This window comes from Heptranchias perlo, chromosome 18 (assembly GCF_035084215.1).
Source record: "Heptranchias perlo isolate sHepPer1 chromosome 18, sHepPer1.hap1, whole genome shotgun sequence".
NCBI classification, from domain to species: Eukaryota; Metazoa; Chordata; class Chondrichthyes; order Hexanchiformes; family Hexanchidae; genus Heptranchias; species Heptranchias perlo.
In genome coordinates this window covers 37,549,759-37,564,708 of record NC_090342.1, presented here as the reverse complement: position 1 = coordinate 37,564,708, position 14,950 = coordinate 37,549,759, and the positions used below count along the sequence as shown (strand labels likewise).

General features: G+C 43.1%; 1 protein-coding gene across 8 annotated transcripts in view; it reads left to right on the top strand.

Annotated features, from left to right (window-relative positions):
- The window catches only part of LOC137334765 (ELKS/Rab6-interacting/CAST family member 1-like), a 1,087,823-nt gene that overhangs the window by 131,606 nt on the left and 941,267 nt on the right, over positions 1-14,950 (top strand). For all 8 annotated transcript variants that reach the window (XM_067999707.1, XM_067999706.1, XM_067999704.1 and 5 more), the window contains one exon: positions 8,994-9,161. In XM_067999707.1, the coding sequence (XP_067855808.1) occupies positions 8,994-9,161 (168 nt within the window). The remainder of the gene's footprint in view (positions 1-8,993; positions 9,162-14,950) is intronic.

Genomic DNA, 14,950 nt, shown 5'->3' with positions numbered 1-14,950 from the left:
GTCTACAAAATTGGAAATCCTGAACCCATTTCTTCCCAATAGGCTGTTGATTGTGGATCAGTTCAAATTATCAAGACTGATATCAATAGATTTTTATTAAGTAAGGGTATCGAGGGATGTGGAGATAAGATTGGTAAATGGAGTTGAGGTACAAATTATCCATGGTCTGATTAAATAGCGGAACGGGCTCGAGGGGCTGAATGACCTTCTGTTTCTATCTGTTCAACTACTTCAGCCTCCTGTTGCTCCACCACTCTCCCAAATGTCCTGTGAACTGAGACCGATGTCCTTGTATATCTCGTGATGTGGAGATGCCGGTGATGGACTGGGGTTGACAATTGTAAACAATTTTACAACACCAAGTTATAGTCCAGCAATTTTATTTTAAATTCACAAGCTTTCGGAGGCTTCCTCCTTCGTCAGGTGAACGATGTGAAAATGAAATCCTCGAAATGAAATTGCATTTATAATTCACAGAACAATGCTTGGTGAGTACAGACAGTTTTTTCAACTGCCCATTGCCAAGGCAATCAGTGTGCAGACAGACAGGTGTTACCTGCCAGGTCTCACAGAATATACAAATCACCAGAAAAAAACAGAGATAGAGAGGTAGAAACATAGAAAAGACAGCAACTGACCCGTTATATTAAAAACAGATAACATTTGTTCGCTGGTGGGGTAACGTGTAGCGTGACATGAACCCAAGATCCCGGTTGAGGCCGTCCTCATGGGTGCGGAACTTGGCTATCAATTTCTGCTCGACGATTTTGCGTTGTCGTGTGTCTCGAAGGCTGCCTTGGAGTACGCTTACCCGAAGGTCGGTGGATGAATGTCCATGACTGCTGAAGTGTTCCCCGACTGGGAGGGAACCCTCCTGTTTGGCGATTGTTGCGCGGTGTCCGTTCATCCGTTGTCGCAGCGTCTGCATGGTCTCGCCAATGTACCATGCTCTGGGGCATCCTTTCCTGCAACGTATGAGGTAGACAACGTTGGCCGAGTCACAGGAGTATGAACCGTGCACCTGGTGGGTGGTGTCCTCTCGTGTGATGGTGGTATCTGTGTCGATGATCTGGCATGTCTTGCAGAGGTTACCGTGGCAGGGTTGTGTGGTGTCGTGGACGCTGTTCTCTTGAAAGCTAGGTAATTTGCTGCGAACGATGGTCTGTTTGAGGTTGGGTGGCTGTTTAAAGGCGAGTAGTGGAGGTGTGGGGATGGCCATAGCGAGGTGTTTGTCTTCATTGATGACATGTTGAAGGCTGCGGAGAACATGGCGTAGTTTCTCCGCTCCGGGGAAGTACTGGACGACAAAGGGTACTCTTGGTTGCGTCCCGTGTTAGTCTCCTGAGGCGGTCTATGCGATTTTTTGCTGTGGCCCGTCGGAACTGTCGATCGATGAGTCGAGCGTCATATCCCGTTCTTACGAGGGCGTCTTTCAGCGTCTGTAGGTGTCCATCGCGTTCCTCCTAGTCTGAGCAGACCCTGTGTATTCGCAGGGCCTGTCCATAGGGGATGGCCTCTTTGACGTGGTTAGGGTGGAAGCTGGAAAAGTGGAGCATCGTGAGGTTGTCCGTGGGCTTGCGGTAGAGTGAGGTGCTGAGGTGCCCGTCTTTGATGGAGATTTGTGTGTCCAAGAAAGAAACTGATTCTGAGGAGTCATCCATGGTGAGCTTGATGGTGGGATGGAACTTGTTGATGTTATCGTGTAGTCTCTTTAGTGATTCCTTGCCGTGGGTCCATAGAAAGAAAATGTCGTCGATGTATCTGGTGTATAGTGTTGGTTGGAGGTCTTGTGCAGTGAAGAAGTCCTGCTCGAACTTGTGCATGAAAATGTTGGCGTATTGGGGTGCGAATTTGGTCCCCATGGCTGTTCCGTGTGTTTGGGTAAAGAACTGGTTATCGAAGGTGAAGATATTGTGATCCAGGATGAAGCGGATGAGTTGTAGGATGGCGTCCGGAGATTGGCTGTTGTTGGTGTTGAGTATTGATGCTGTCGCAGCGATGCCGTCATCGTGGGGGATACTGGTGTATAGTGCCGAGACGTCCATCGTGGTGAGAAGTGTTCCTGGTTCAACTGGTCCGTGGGTACTGAGTTTTTGTAGGAAGTCTGTAGTGTCGCGACAGAAGCTGGGGGTTCCCTGTACGATGGGTTTCAGGATGCCCTCGATGTATCCAGAGAGGTTCTCACACAGGGTTCCGTTGCCTGATACGATAGGACGTCCGGGTGTGTTGGCTTTGTGTATCTTTGGGAGGCAGTAGAAGTCTCCCACGCGGGGAGTACGTGGGATGAGAGTGCGTAGGATGCTTTGAAGGTCTGGATCGAAGGTCTTAATCAGTTTGTTGAGCTGGTGGGTGTGTTCTTTGGTCGGATCTGCGGGTAACCGTCTGTAGTGTTCCGGGTTGTCCAGTTGTCTGTATGCTTCTTTGCAATAGACCGTTCTGTTCTGTATGACTATGGCTCCTCCTTTGTCCGCTGGTTTGATGACGATGTTTCGGTTGGTCTTGAGAGCTTTGATGGCGTTGCGTTGTGCTCGGGTGACATTCGGGTGACATTCTCGTGTGTGAGTTTATGTGCCTAGATTTAAAAAATAAATTCTTAACTCTGGTATATTGCGCACCGGCCAATACATAGGATCTTCATCAGATTTTTCTGTCCCATCTGTAATTGCAGAAGATAACCTGCTGTTAGACTGATACATTAAGACTAAAAGTACTTGGCCAGATTTATTTGCGGGTTAAACGGATATTGAAGCAACAAGACACAGCAAGATATTGAAAAAACGCCATACTTCAAAAAAAAAAGTCTGTAAAAGGTTAATATAATCCCCACAGCTTACTGTGGACGCGTGGTGTTAGCGCGATTTGCCCGCTATAAGTTGTGGTCGGGAAAAGCGCAAATTGTCAAATAAAAACTGTCAGCAGCCAGTTTGGCTTCCTGTATCTAAATCTGGTCTAGATTCCTTGCTTTGCCGGCCCATAGTTTTAAAGGACATGGCTCTTAAGATGCTGGTTGTTAGACTAAAACAGGCTGACCACAGAGCACTACCTAATACAGCTCCTATAAGAGATCTCTTAACCGCACTGACCACCAAAGAGATCTATTGCCAATCATTGGCACTGCGCCCTTCTCAAGTCTCCGGCAGAACAGCAATTAAATCCAGGTGGTGTTTATGTAGGAAGGACACAGTACTGTGACTCAGATGAATAGTTAACAATATTTAATCGCACTTTAAAGAGGCGCGAATAACTTAATGAATTGCCTGAAATAGCTGGCACACTTAATGTGCTATAAACGGCGCCTTTGTAATTGACTTCAGTGGAAACGGCAAATGGTTATTGCCATTTTTTCGATATAGGCGGCTGCCTTTTTAGAACTTATTTATTATGGAGTCTGATAATCTGCAAGACTTCTGGATGAGCAGTCACATTTGTCCCTTTCCGAGACCTTCAAGATGAGGTGTGCAAGGTCGATGTCAATTTCAGTCCCTCCATAGAGTTTGGATCTCTTACCAGAACTGAAGCTAAGCAACCAGAGCTCCGATTTCTCTCACGGGACACCGTTAATTTTACAGCCATTTCTTTGAAGTACACAACTTTAACTTTGTATATCTACTGAGGTCAGGTGTTAATGTCTGGATATCGCTGATTCCTCCTTACAGTTGCCCTACTTCTGAGCTGTCCAATGCATTAGCCACCAGCCACATGTGGCTAATTGGGAATACAGATGTGGCTAATTATATTTTTGATTGGTAAATAAAAAATGAGTAATAGACACTAGTTGAACATACTCAGTATTCTCAATTATTGTATTCGCACGGTGTATGCATGTATACTTCAACTCTTTTGTGCATTTGTTGGCAAAATGGTAAGATTAAAAAGCAGAGGGAGTGGGAGTTCTTTGATTGTTAGTGCTTTACTTCTTTGGTTACTGAATGGTGGTACATGTTAAGTAAATATGCACGTGAACTACCTTTACCTGTATTGAGTGTATTTAAGGTGGAATATACTGGCATGGATTGAGAATTGGTTGACAGACAGGAAACAGAGAGTAGGAATAAACGGGTCTTTTTCCGGGTGGCAGGCAGTGACTAGTGGAATACCGCAGGGATCAGTGCTTGGGCCCCAGCTATTCACAATATATATTAATGATTTGGATGAGGTAACTGAATGTAACATTTCCAAGTTTGCAGACGACACAAAGCTGGGGTGGAATGTGAGCTGTGAGGAGGATGCAAAGAGGCTCCAATGTGATTTTGACAAGTTGGGTGAGTGGGCAAGAACATAGCAGATGCAGTATAACGTGAATAAATGTGAGGTTATCCACTTTGGTTGTAAAAACAGGAAGACAGATTATTATCTGAATGGTGATAGATTGGGAAAAGGGGAGGTGCAACGAGACCCTGGTGTCCTTGTACACCAGTCGCTGAAAGCGAGCATTCAGGTGCAGCAAGCAGTTAGAAAGACGAATGGTATGTTGGCCTTCATTGCAAGAGGATTTGAGTACAGGAACAGGGATGTCTTACTGCAGTTGTACAGGGCCTTGGTGAGACCACATCTGGAGTATTGTGTGCAGTTTTGGTCTCCTTATCTGAGGAAGGATGCCCTTGCCATGGAGGGAGTGCAACAAAGGTTTACCAGACTGATTCCTGGGATGGCAGGACTGACTTATGAGGAGAGATTGGGTCGGCTAGGCCTATATTCACTAGAGTTTAGAAGAATGAGAGGTGATCTCATCAAAACATATAAAATTCTAACAAGTCCAGACAGACTAGATGCAGGGAGGATGTTCCCAATGGATGGGGAGTCCATAACCAGGGGTCACAGATACAGGGCATGCCATTTAGAGCAGAGAGGAGGAGAAATTTCTTCACTCGGAGGGTGGTGAACCTGTGGAATTCTCTACCACAGAAGGCAGTGGAGGCCAAGTCATTAGATGTATTCAAGAAGGAGATAGATATACTTAATGCTAAAGGGATCAAGGGATATGGGGAAAAAGTGGGAACAGGGTACTGTGTTAGATGATCAGCCATGATCATTTTGAATGGCGGAGCAGGCCCGAAGGGCCGAATGGCCTACTCTTGCTCCTATTTTCTGATTCTTTCTACTGAGGTGGTGACGCTGCAGCCACACCTGTGACTGGTCAGTGCTTTCTATTGGACCGCACAGACCTAGATGGAGTTTCATCCCATAATGGTTTCTCCGAATGGTTCAGCCTTTTTTGTAGTCTGACATGCATTGAAGCAATGAAGAAAGCCCATTTAGGATAGATGTGGAGATGCCGGTGATGGACTGGGGTGGACAAATGTAAGGAATCTTACAACACCAGGTTATAGTCCAACAAATTTATTTTAAAATCACAAGCTTTCGGAGATTATCTCCTTCGTCAGATGATTGAATGAAAAGGTTCTCAAATCGCATATCTTATACGATGTTGGGACAGCATCACACCAATCAAAAGGTGTCGTTATTCAAAGCGTTCTCCAAGGCGGCCTTCGAGACACACGACAACGCAAAATCGTCGAGCAGAAGTTGATAGCCAAGTTCCGCACCCATGAGGACGGCCTCAACCGGGATCTTGGGTTCATGTCACGCTACACGTAACCCCACCAGCAAAAAGGGGGAAAAAATTTATATGTTTTTTAAAATTCTCTCTCTCTCTCTCTCTGCCATTTTGAGTTTCTTTCTGCCTGCCTGTGTAAAAGACACAATGTATATCGAGTGTACTGGGACGTGCTGTTCTCCGTGACTGGCCTGTTTGAATAACAACGACACCTTTTGATTGGTGTGATGCTGTCCCAACATCGTATAAGATATGCGATTTGAGAACCTTTTCATTCAATCATCTGACGAAGGAGATAATCTCCGAAAGCTTGTGATTTTAAAATAAATTTGTTGGACTATAACCTGGTGTTGTAAGATTCCTTACATTTAGGATAGATGATCCCTATTTAATACGATGACTAGACCTGATTACATGCAGCCAGTTACATATATTGGTCACCTCCTACCGACTTTATCACAGAAAAATAAGACCTTTCGCAGCCACAGTTGGCTTTAGCTAATTTAAAAAAAAATTTGAATTTCCTCAGCTCCCTGAACTTGTGTAATGTTAAATTTGGCATTCACACCTTCTGTTACAGTTTGGGCTAATTTCCAATGCTGTTTGTTTTTGTTTTTCACAAAAGGCAGCTTCCATAGGCAAACTTGTGCTATCTATGAACTGAAACTTGACCTTGTAAGATATATTAGACCACTAAGCCCTTTGGGATATGCACCAGAAATCGCTTTGGATGCCAGCACACACGCATAAGTAATCTTTATGAACTGGCAGAAAAACGCCACGTTGACAGACGTGTGTGGCTCAACCTGAATTACTAATTGAAATTTATTGAAATAAGCTATACAGTAGCAAATATAGATCAGATAGCAATACACTGTTTGACATTCACAGGTACGTTAATCTGTTCTTTGAGTCCAATGTAACAAATCATTTTTGGATTTTTAGAGTCCTTTTATCAGAATTCTTTAACTGAGATTTATGGCCATACATGGGGCTCTAGGCACCATGGAGTTCCAACTCACTGCTGTAACGTGAAGCTGAGCAGATAAATCAGAGATAACTGCCTGATGCAACAGGAATCACAATTAGCTCATGTGTGCTAGCATGCATTCTTCGACACCTGTCTGATAGGAATTCTGCGAAGGATGGCTTAGCAGAGATCAGAGATCAAAGCTCTGAATGTCAGCTTGGCTCTGTCGTTAGCATTCTCACCTCTGAGTCAGAGTTCAGAATTCAAGCTCCACGCCTAACAGTACATAATTTAGGCTTACACATCAGTGCAGTACTGTCTTTCCGATGAGATGCTAAACCTAGGCTCTGCCAGCTTAAATGGACATAAAAAAATCTGTGATACTGTTCAAATAGCAGCAAGGTACCCTGGCCAGCATTCCTCTCTCAACCAACACCACCAAAAACAAATTTCTTTGCCTAAATAACAGTAACTGATCTGGGAAAATTAAGCCATTAGACGTAAAGTTGTTTGGTACATCCTGAGGATTTGAAAGGTGCTGCCTTAATGCGAGATCTCTCCCCTCTCCCCTTTTTCTTTCTTTCTCCCACCCCTCTTCCTTTCTTTCTCCCCCTCTTTTCCCTCTTTTTCCCTCTCCCCCTCTCGTTTTCCCCTTTTTCTTTTTTCCTTTCCATAAAATCATATGTAATTATTTCATATTTCTAACATCTCAATGCATAGGCCAAGTTAAAATGAATGTGTATGTATTATATAACGTAAAACATGGCAGATACCTGTAATGTCACACTATTGTTACCCCCATGGTTGATTTCTATTCTAACTGGCCCCACACAAACTCCAACTCAATCCAGAACTCCAGTCCCCACATCCTATCATTTCTGCCCTCGCTGACCTGAACAGATTTCCCCATACCCCAGTGCATTGATTTGAACATTTTTTTGTCCTTGTCTACCAATCCCTCTATGGATTTCCAAGCTGCTCTAGCCCTACATCATAGCTTACACTCTGCTCTTCTAAGTCTTCCTCTGGATGGCGTAGCTAAGAAAAGGGTCCACATTGTAGAGACAGATGGGTATTCATGAAGTTTCTGGGTTGTACATTCAACTGTACCCAATTGTTTATTCTATGATGGTACAAAAGGAAACATAGGAGTGTGGATCAAACGTTGGTTGATGGGCAGGCCACAAAAGGTTAGCATTAATGGATGTTGCTCGGTTTGGAGAAAGCTTCGAAGTAGTGGTCCCTAGGGGTCAATGCTGGATCCACTTTTGTTCTCAATGTGTATATATAACATGATTTGGGCATCGGGAGTATATCATCAAAATTTGCTGATGACTCAAAGGTCGAGCGATTGGCAAACAGGGAAGAAATCATAGACTGACAGGATAGCAAAATGAGCATATAGATGACATAAAATTTAATGTGGTGGTGTAACTTATTTTGGGACAAAAACAAGGAAAGGGAATGAACACTCAATGGGAAGATACTGAAGGGCCTGGATGAACAGAGATCTAGGACTTCAAATACACAATTCTCGGAAAGTGTAAGTGCAGGTAGATAAAGCCATGGAAGATGCAAAGTCATTTTGCGTTTTATAAATATGGGCCTACAATGAAATAGTAAAAAGGCATTAATGCAAAAGTGATTTGATTTACTATTTGGGCACCAGCCAAAGAAGGAATTTGAACCCTGAGCAAAGAGCGATTTTTTTTTTTTTCTCTCTGGCGCATTGGCTAAGGATATCGTGTTTTTAAGTCTTTTTTAGTTATTTCTTCAATACTCCCCACCTCAAATATACGTGATATTTCCCATCAATTCAATACATTTTGAAGTAGTGACTCACAACTGAACAGAAGTATCTGTAGATGCTTGAAAAGACTTACAAAGCCATTCAAATGTGTCTATGTTTTACACACTCGAAGCTTGTTCCTGGAAAGCATGCTACAAAAAGTTAGCGCTTCCAGGCTCAAGGCCATCTACTGCAACAAAACCCCATTTATTAACTCCTTTTAATATAAATATTGAATACAGAATGCCTGTTGTGAATTGCATGGTATGTAAGACACCCCCATTTGATTTTGACCCACATGTGAAAAGTGGCATATAAACTTTATCAAAAGTGCAACTGCAGGGAAGTCATTTGTTGATAAGTACTGGATGCATAACCTCAGCTACATAAAGTCGTAATGAATATCTGACATCAGATGTGTTGGATTATGTGAAAGCTGTCTGTATTTTGTGACCTAAAAACATGCCAATTAGAAGGATGTGTCTTTTGGAATATGCAAGAGAACAAAAAATCTTATTGAAGCAAATTGACAAACCTGCATAATCCTCTTGCTCAATTTTCATAATGGTGACATTAACTGCATAGCAGATAAATTCGTTTCGTGATGCATTGACATATGTGGCAGGCAGACGTGAGACACCGTGCAGTAGCGTAGTCATTGCTGTGTTTCTTCCCAGGTGGATGCACTGCGTCTGCGGCTTGAAGAGAAGGAAAGCATGTTAAATAAGAAGTCTAAGCAGATCCAGGAGATGGCTGAGGAGAAGGGAACCCTGGCTGGAGAGATCCGTGATCTAAAGGACATGATGGAAGTCAAAGAGCGTAAAGTCATTGTCTTGCAAAAGAAGGTGAGTCAAGGATTTCAAACGTTTGGAAAGCTGGGATTTAGGGAGAGCATATTTTGTTTCAGTGGATTGTACAATATGAAACCGATTGTTTGAAATGTGTAACAAAATAAGGTTGTCGTGAGTGTGCAGAAAAGTGGCATCATTGCCTTTAAGACCCTGCTATTTGCATTTTTTAAACACTGCTCTCTACCCTGTACAGCTTTCTTTTGTTAGTGGAAATGGTTTTATTACTTGCAGAATTGTGCTGCATCCACTTAACAGGCTGCTGCCAATGGTAGCCTTCATGTTTGCAGCAATGCTGTAAGGTAAATGAGGCAAGGGCAGGACTTTGGTGTTATATTTATATGAATGTTACAAGTAATTCTCGGTGGTAGCTTTTTCGTAGCAGTGGTAGCATGAATACTTATATCCAGGAGATTTGAACTTGAATCCTGTTCTTGGCTTGCATTTGCCCTGAGGGCTTTCCCTCAAAGAGGAGAGATTTCCTAGTTTTGGAGTGAGGGCAGGAAAACCGATGTGGGCGAGAGAAAAATTCTTTACCATTCAGCTTGAGAAGCTTATTGAATTTGATGCTGTGATGTCTACAAGCTAAACTGTTCGCATTATCGAGGGTGACAGCATTAGTGGTAACTTCAGGGTAGGGATGTGTGGACAGGAAGACACATTTAAAGTAGTTCTTCAGAAATACTGAATATCGACACAATGGTCTTTCGCTTCACTCTCTTAATAACTTCACTGCATGTTTTAGCAATTTTTTTATTACACGTACAGAATTATGACCATTCAAGCATCATCTGTGCCCAGGGGCCAGCAGGCCATGCACCAAGCCGGGGAAGAACAAACAACTTCATTCAGACCTGCAAGCTGTCCTGAAGAGCATTGAAGGCAGGACGAACAGACTCCTGGGTGTGGGTGTCACCAAGTCACCCAAAATTCTCACTTGTGCCACCTGAAAGGCAGGTGGCATGGCATTGATTCTCTTAAAGCAACACTTGTTCAACTAACCCTTCACAATGCACTGCATAGTTATGGAGGGCTCGAACGGCATCTTACACTGTTGATACCCACTCCCCTCACAGCATCTACTTAGATGCACAAATTTAAACCCCATCCTCCACCTTAACAGCCTCATACCACCACATTTCTTACTTCTTCACTCTCATGCCACTTGGCGCACTCTCCTCAGCTGCTACTGGTACCCTTATTCACTGTATCTTGTTGGACAAATTGACACATAATGCCCACCAAAGGCAGACCACCAGGGGGGTATTCCTATGGCGGCATCTTGCTAGCACCAGGTTACTGTCTGTGTATTCCTGTGAAGCACCTCACAAGCACAGCCCTTGAATGGTTTCTCTGCCTCCTTAATCCCAAGTGGATGATGTTTACCCATTCTTCGCTATTACCCTCTTTTTCTGCAGATCTACCACAACAGTGGGTGGCACAGGAGGGTGAAGATGATAGTGACGAGGATGATGAAGACCAGGCAACCCAGGAGTCACAGCTGCATGATATTGCCGTTTCTTAGGACAGCAAGACATGCCAGGCTTCCAGCCACCCCCCCTCGTAGCACTACCGCAGTGGAACGTGGGAAGTAACAACATGCTGTGAAGGAGAATACTGACCTGAGGTCACCTCAGTCCCATGAGCCTTCTCCACAGCATGAGCAGCCAGCCACCTCCTGCAGTCCTGGCCCTAGAAGAAGCACTGAAATAGGTGACCACAGGGAATGCCATATCCGTTCCTGAGAGGTCCCGACTCTGGGTAGGGGGTGGGGACCTAAAAATCTCCCAGCGACCCAACCTTATGAGAAGCAGTCAGAAGCAAGTGCAGGTGCCTGTAGGCAGAATGGCGAACAAAAAAATGTTCAAAACATCATTTCCTACCTGCAGAAGTCTGAATTCAAAGATATCCAGACATTTCTGTTTCAGCAATTCCTCACTTCCGCTGTGAACAGCTGATCCTTACAGCTGGTGCGTCTCATTGTACTGCGTGCAACTTGCCCCAAATGCAGGCGATTTGGCGGTGCTTTGCCGCTGGCTCTCACTTCGACATATTAAATGAGGCCAGTGACAACTTGTCAGGCGAATTGTGGGAAAGCTATTTAAAAGCGGAAATTGGATGGATGTAGCTTCCACCTGAACTTCCTCGCAGAAGTTGTCTACGCCATTCCTGCATGGTAATTGCACTGGAAACGACAAGGAAATGTACCCCCTATGGTTCCAGGAAATAGATTTGTCAGACATGATTTTTCCTCCCATAGACCCATACTCTCTTACTCAATATTTATCTGGATGCTTTATTATTCCTCTTTCAGGATGCTCTTATGTTTTACTTATTGAAAATGTCAAGCTTATTGGCATGTATTATTTTTGTGCCTCTTATTTTTAGTTTGTCCTCTTTCAATCCCTAGATACTAATTTTGTTGCCAATGAATCTCTAAAAATGGTTACCAGAATGTGATGCATTTTATTAGCCATTTTCTTAAGAACCTAAAAAGGTGCTTTTATTGCTCTCAACCTTTTGGTTATTTCCTTATTTGTAATTTTTAGCCACCTTAATATTTCTTAGACCCTCTGGAAATTCCATATCTATTGGGAAGATAGCCCACAGTTTTCTCTGTAAACATTGACATGAAGAAAAAGCATAAAACTGAAGATGCTGAAAATCTGAAACAAAAACTGAAAATGCTGGCAACCCTCAGTAGGTCAATTAGATTTGTGGAGAGAACTGCAGTTTCGACGAAGTGTCCACACCTGAAACATTAACTGTCCGTTCATTCCACAAAGGCTGGCCGACTGACCTGATGAGCGTTTCCAGCATTTTCTGTTTTTGTTACTGACACAAAAAAGGCCCTTTTTAGGATGTCTGCCATCCCTTGATTACTCGTCCTTGGCATCCATCAGGGCCCCTACTGTTTCTCTGATCACCTGGATGGTACAAATCTACATTACATGGAAAAACCTAGCATCTGCACACACTTTCACAGGTGATGGATCATCATAATGTACAGTACATACTATATTTTACTAAATTTGCTGCCGAAAAAACCTTGGCATCACTATAGTATCAGTTGGATGAAGTCTTATATACCTTTGTAGCCAAAATAATTCTTTACTTTGTCATTTTTTTCACTGTCTTTCACACATTTTAACTCCCAATGAGACATGGTCTTAATGTTGACTGACATCTAAGTTACATCCAGCTAAAATTACCAAGCAGTTACATAGCATTACGTAGAATGTACCGCACAGAAACAGGTCATTCAGCCCAACAGGTCCATGCTGGTGTCCATGCTTCACACAAGCCTCCTCCCACTCTTATTCATATAACCCCAACAACACATCCTTCTATTCCTTTCTCCCTTGTGGTTTATTTAGCTTCCCCTTGAATGTATCAACGTTAGTCGCCTCAACTATTCCTTGTAGTAGCGAGTTCCACATTCTAACCACTATCTGGATGAAGAAGTTTTTACTGAATTCCCTATTGGTTTTATTTGTGACTATTTATTTATATTTATGGCCCCTAGTTCTGGTCTCTCCCCGCAAGTAGAAACGTTTTCTCTACATCTACCCTATCAAACCCTTTCATAAACTTAAACACATCTATCAGGTCACCCCTCAGTCTTTTTTCTAGAGAAAAGAGCCCCAGCCAACTCGATCTTTCCTGATTGGTATAACCTGCTATCTTCCTAGTAAATCTTTTTTGCACCTTCTCCAGTGCTTCTATATCCTTTTTATAATATGGAGACCAGAACCGTTGACAATACTCCAATGTGGTCTAACCACAGTTCTATACAAGTTTAACATAACTTCTCTGCTTTTCAATTGTATCCCTCTAGAAATGAACCCCAGTGCTTGGTTTGCTTTTCTTATGGTCTTCTAACCTGCATCGCTACTTTTTGTGATTTGTTCATCTGTACCCCTAAATCTCTCTGCTCCTCTACCCCATTTAGACTCTTGCTTCCTAAGGAGAATGTGGCCTCCTTATTCTTCCTAACAAAATGCACCACTTCACACTTGCCTATATTGAATTTTTTATACTATAGACCTCCGAATAGCAAAAGGGAGATAGAAGAACAAATATGTTGGCAAATTTCTGAGTGCAAAAATAAGAGGGCAATAATAGTAGGGGACTTCAACTACCATAATATCAACTGGGATTCAAACAGTGTGAGGGGCACAGAGGGTGCAAAATTCTTGATTGGTGTCCAGGAGAACTTTTTTAGCCAGTACATGACAAGCCCAACAAGAGGGGATGCAATTCTAGATTTAGTCCTGGGAAATGAAGATGGGCAAGTGGGTGTAGTGAAAGTGGGTGAGCATATTGGGGATAGTGACCACAATTCAGTTAATTTTAGCATTATTATGGAAAAGGACAGAGTTAAATCAGGAGTAAACGTTTTTAAATTGGGGGAAGGCAAATTTTACAGAACGAAGAGGTGATTTGGCAGAAGTGGACTGGACATGACTACTTGAGGAGAAATCAGTGGCAAACCAGTGGGAGGCACTAAAAAGTGAAATTCTACGGGTACAATGCAGACGCGTCCCCTCAAAGAAAAAGGGTGGCACTGCCAAATTTAGAGCCCCCTGGTTGTCTAGAAGTATACGGGGCAAGATAAAGCAGAAAAAGAAAGCTTATGACTGTCACAGAAAACTAAATACTGCGGAAAGCCTAGAGAAGTACAAAAAATACAGGGATGATGTAAAAAAGGAAATAAGGAAAGCAAAGAGAGGACATGAAAAAATATTAGCTGGTAAGATTAAAGAAAACCTAAAAATGTTTTATCAGTACATTAAGAACAAGAGGTTAGCACAGGAAAAGGTGGGACCTATCAGGGATGATGAGGGTAACTTGTGTGTAAAAGCAGAGGATGTGGGTAGGGTTTTAAATGAATATTTTGTCTCCGTATTCACAAAGGAAAGGGATGATCCGGACGTAGTAGTTCAAGAGGAGAGGTGTGAAATATTGGATAAGGTAAACATAATGAGAGAGGAAGTACTAGAGGGACTGGAATCCTTGAAAGTTGATAAGTTACCAGGGCCGGATGGATTGTTTCTTAGGCTATTGAAGGAAGCCAGGGAGGAAATAGCGGATGCTCTGAGGATCATTTTCCAATCCTCACTAGATACAGGAGAGGTACCGGAGGACTGGGAGACTGCAAACGTAGTACCATTGTTTAAAAAGGGTATGAGGGAAAGGCCGAACAATTATAGGCCAGTCAGTCTTACCTCGGTGGTGGGCAAAATATTAGAATCAAGATAGGATAAACTGTTACTTGGAAAGGCATGGTTTAATCTGGGATAGTCAGCATGGATTTGTTCAGGGAAGGTCATGCCTTACAAATCTGATTGAATTCTTTGAGGAAGTGACTAGGAGGGCTGATAAGGGTAGTGCAGTGGATGTTGTCTACATGGATTTCAGTAAGACATTTGACAAGGTCCCACATGGCAGACTGGTCAGGAAGGTAAAAGCCCATGGGATACAGGGAAATGTGGTGAATTGGATCCAAAATTGGCTCAGTAACAGGAAACAAAGGGTAAATGTTGATGGATGTCTTTGCGAATGGAAATCCATTTCCAGTGGTGTGCCACAGGGCTCAGTGTTGAGTCCCTTGCTGTGTTTGTGGTGAATATTCATGATTTGGACTTGAATGTAGGGGGCATGATTGGCAAATTTGCAGATTACACAAAAATTGGCCGTGTAGTTGACAGTGAAGAGGATAGCTGTAGACTCCAAGAAGATATCAATGGGTTAGTGGAGTGGGCGGAAAAGTGACAAATAGAGTT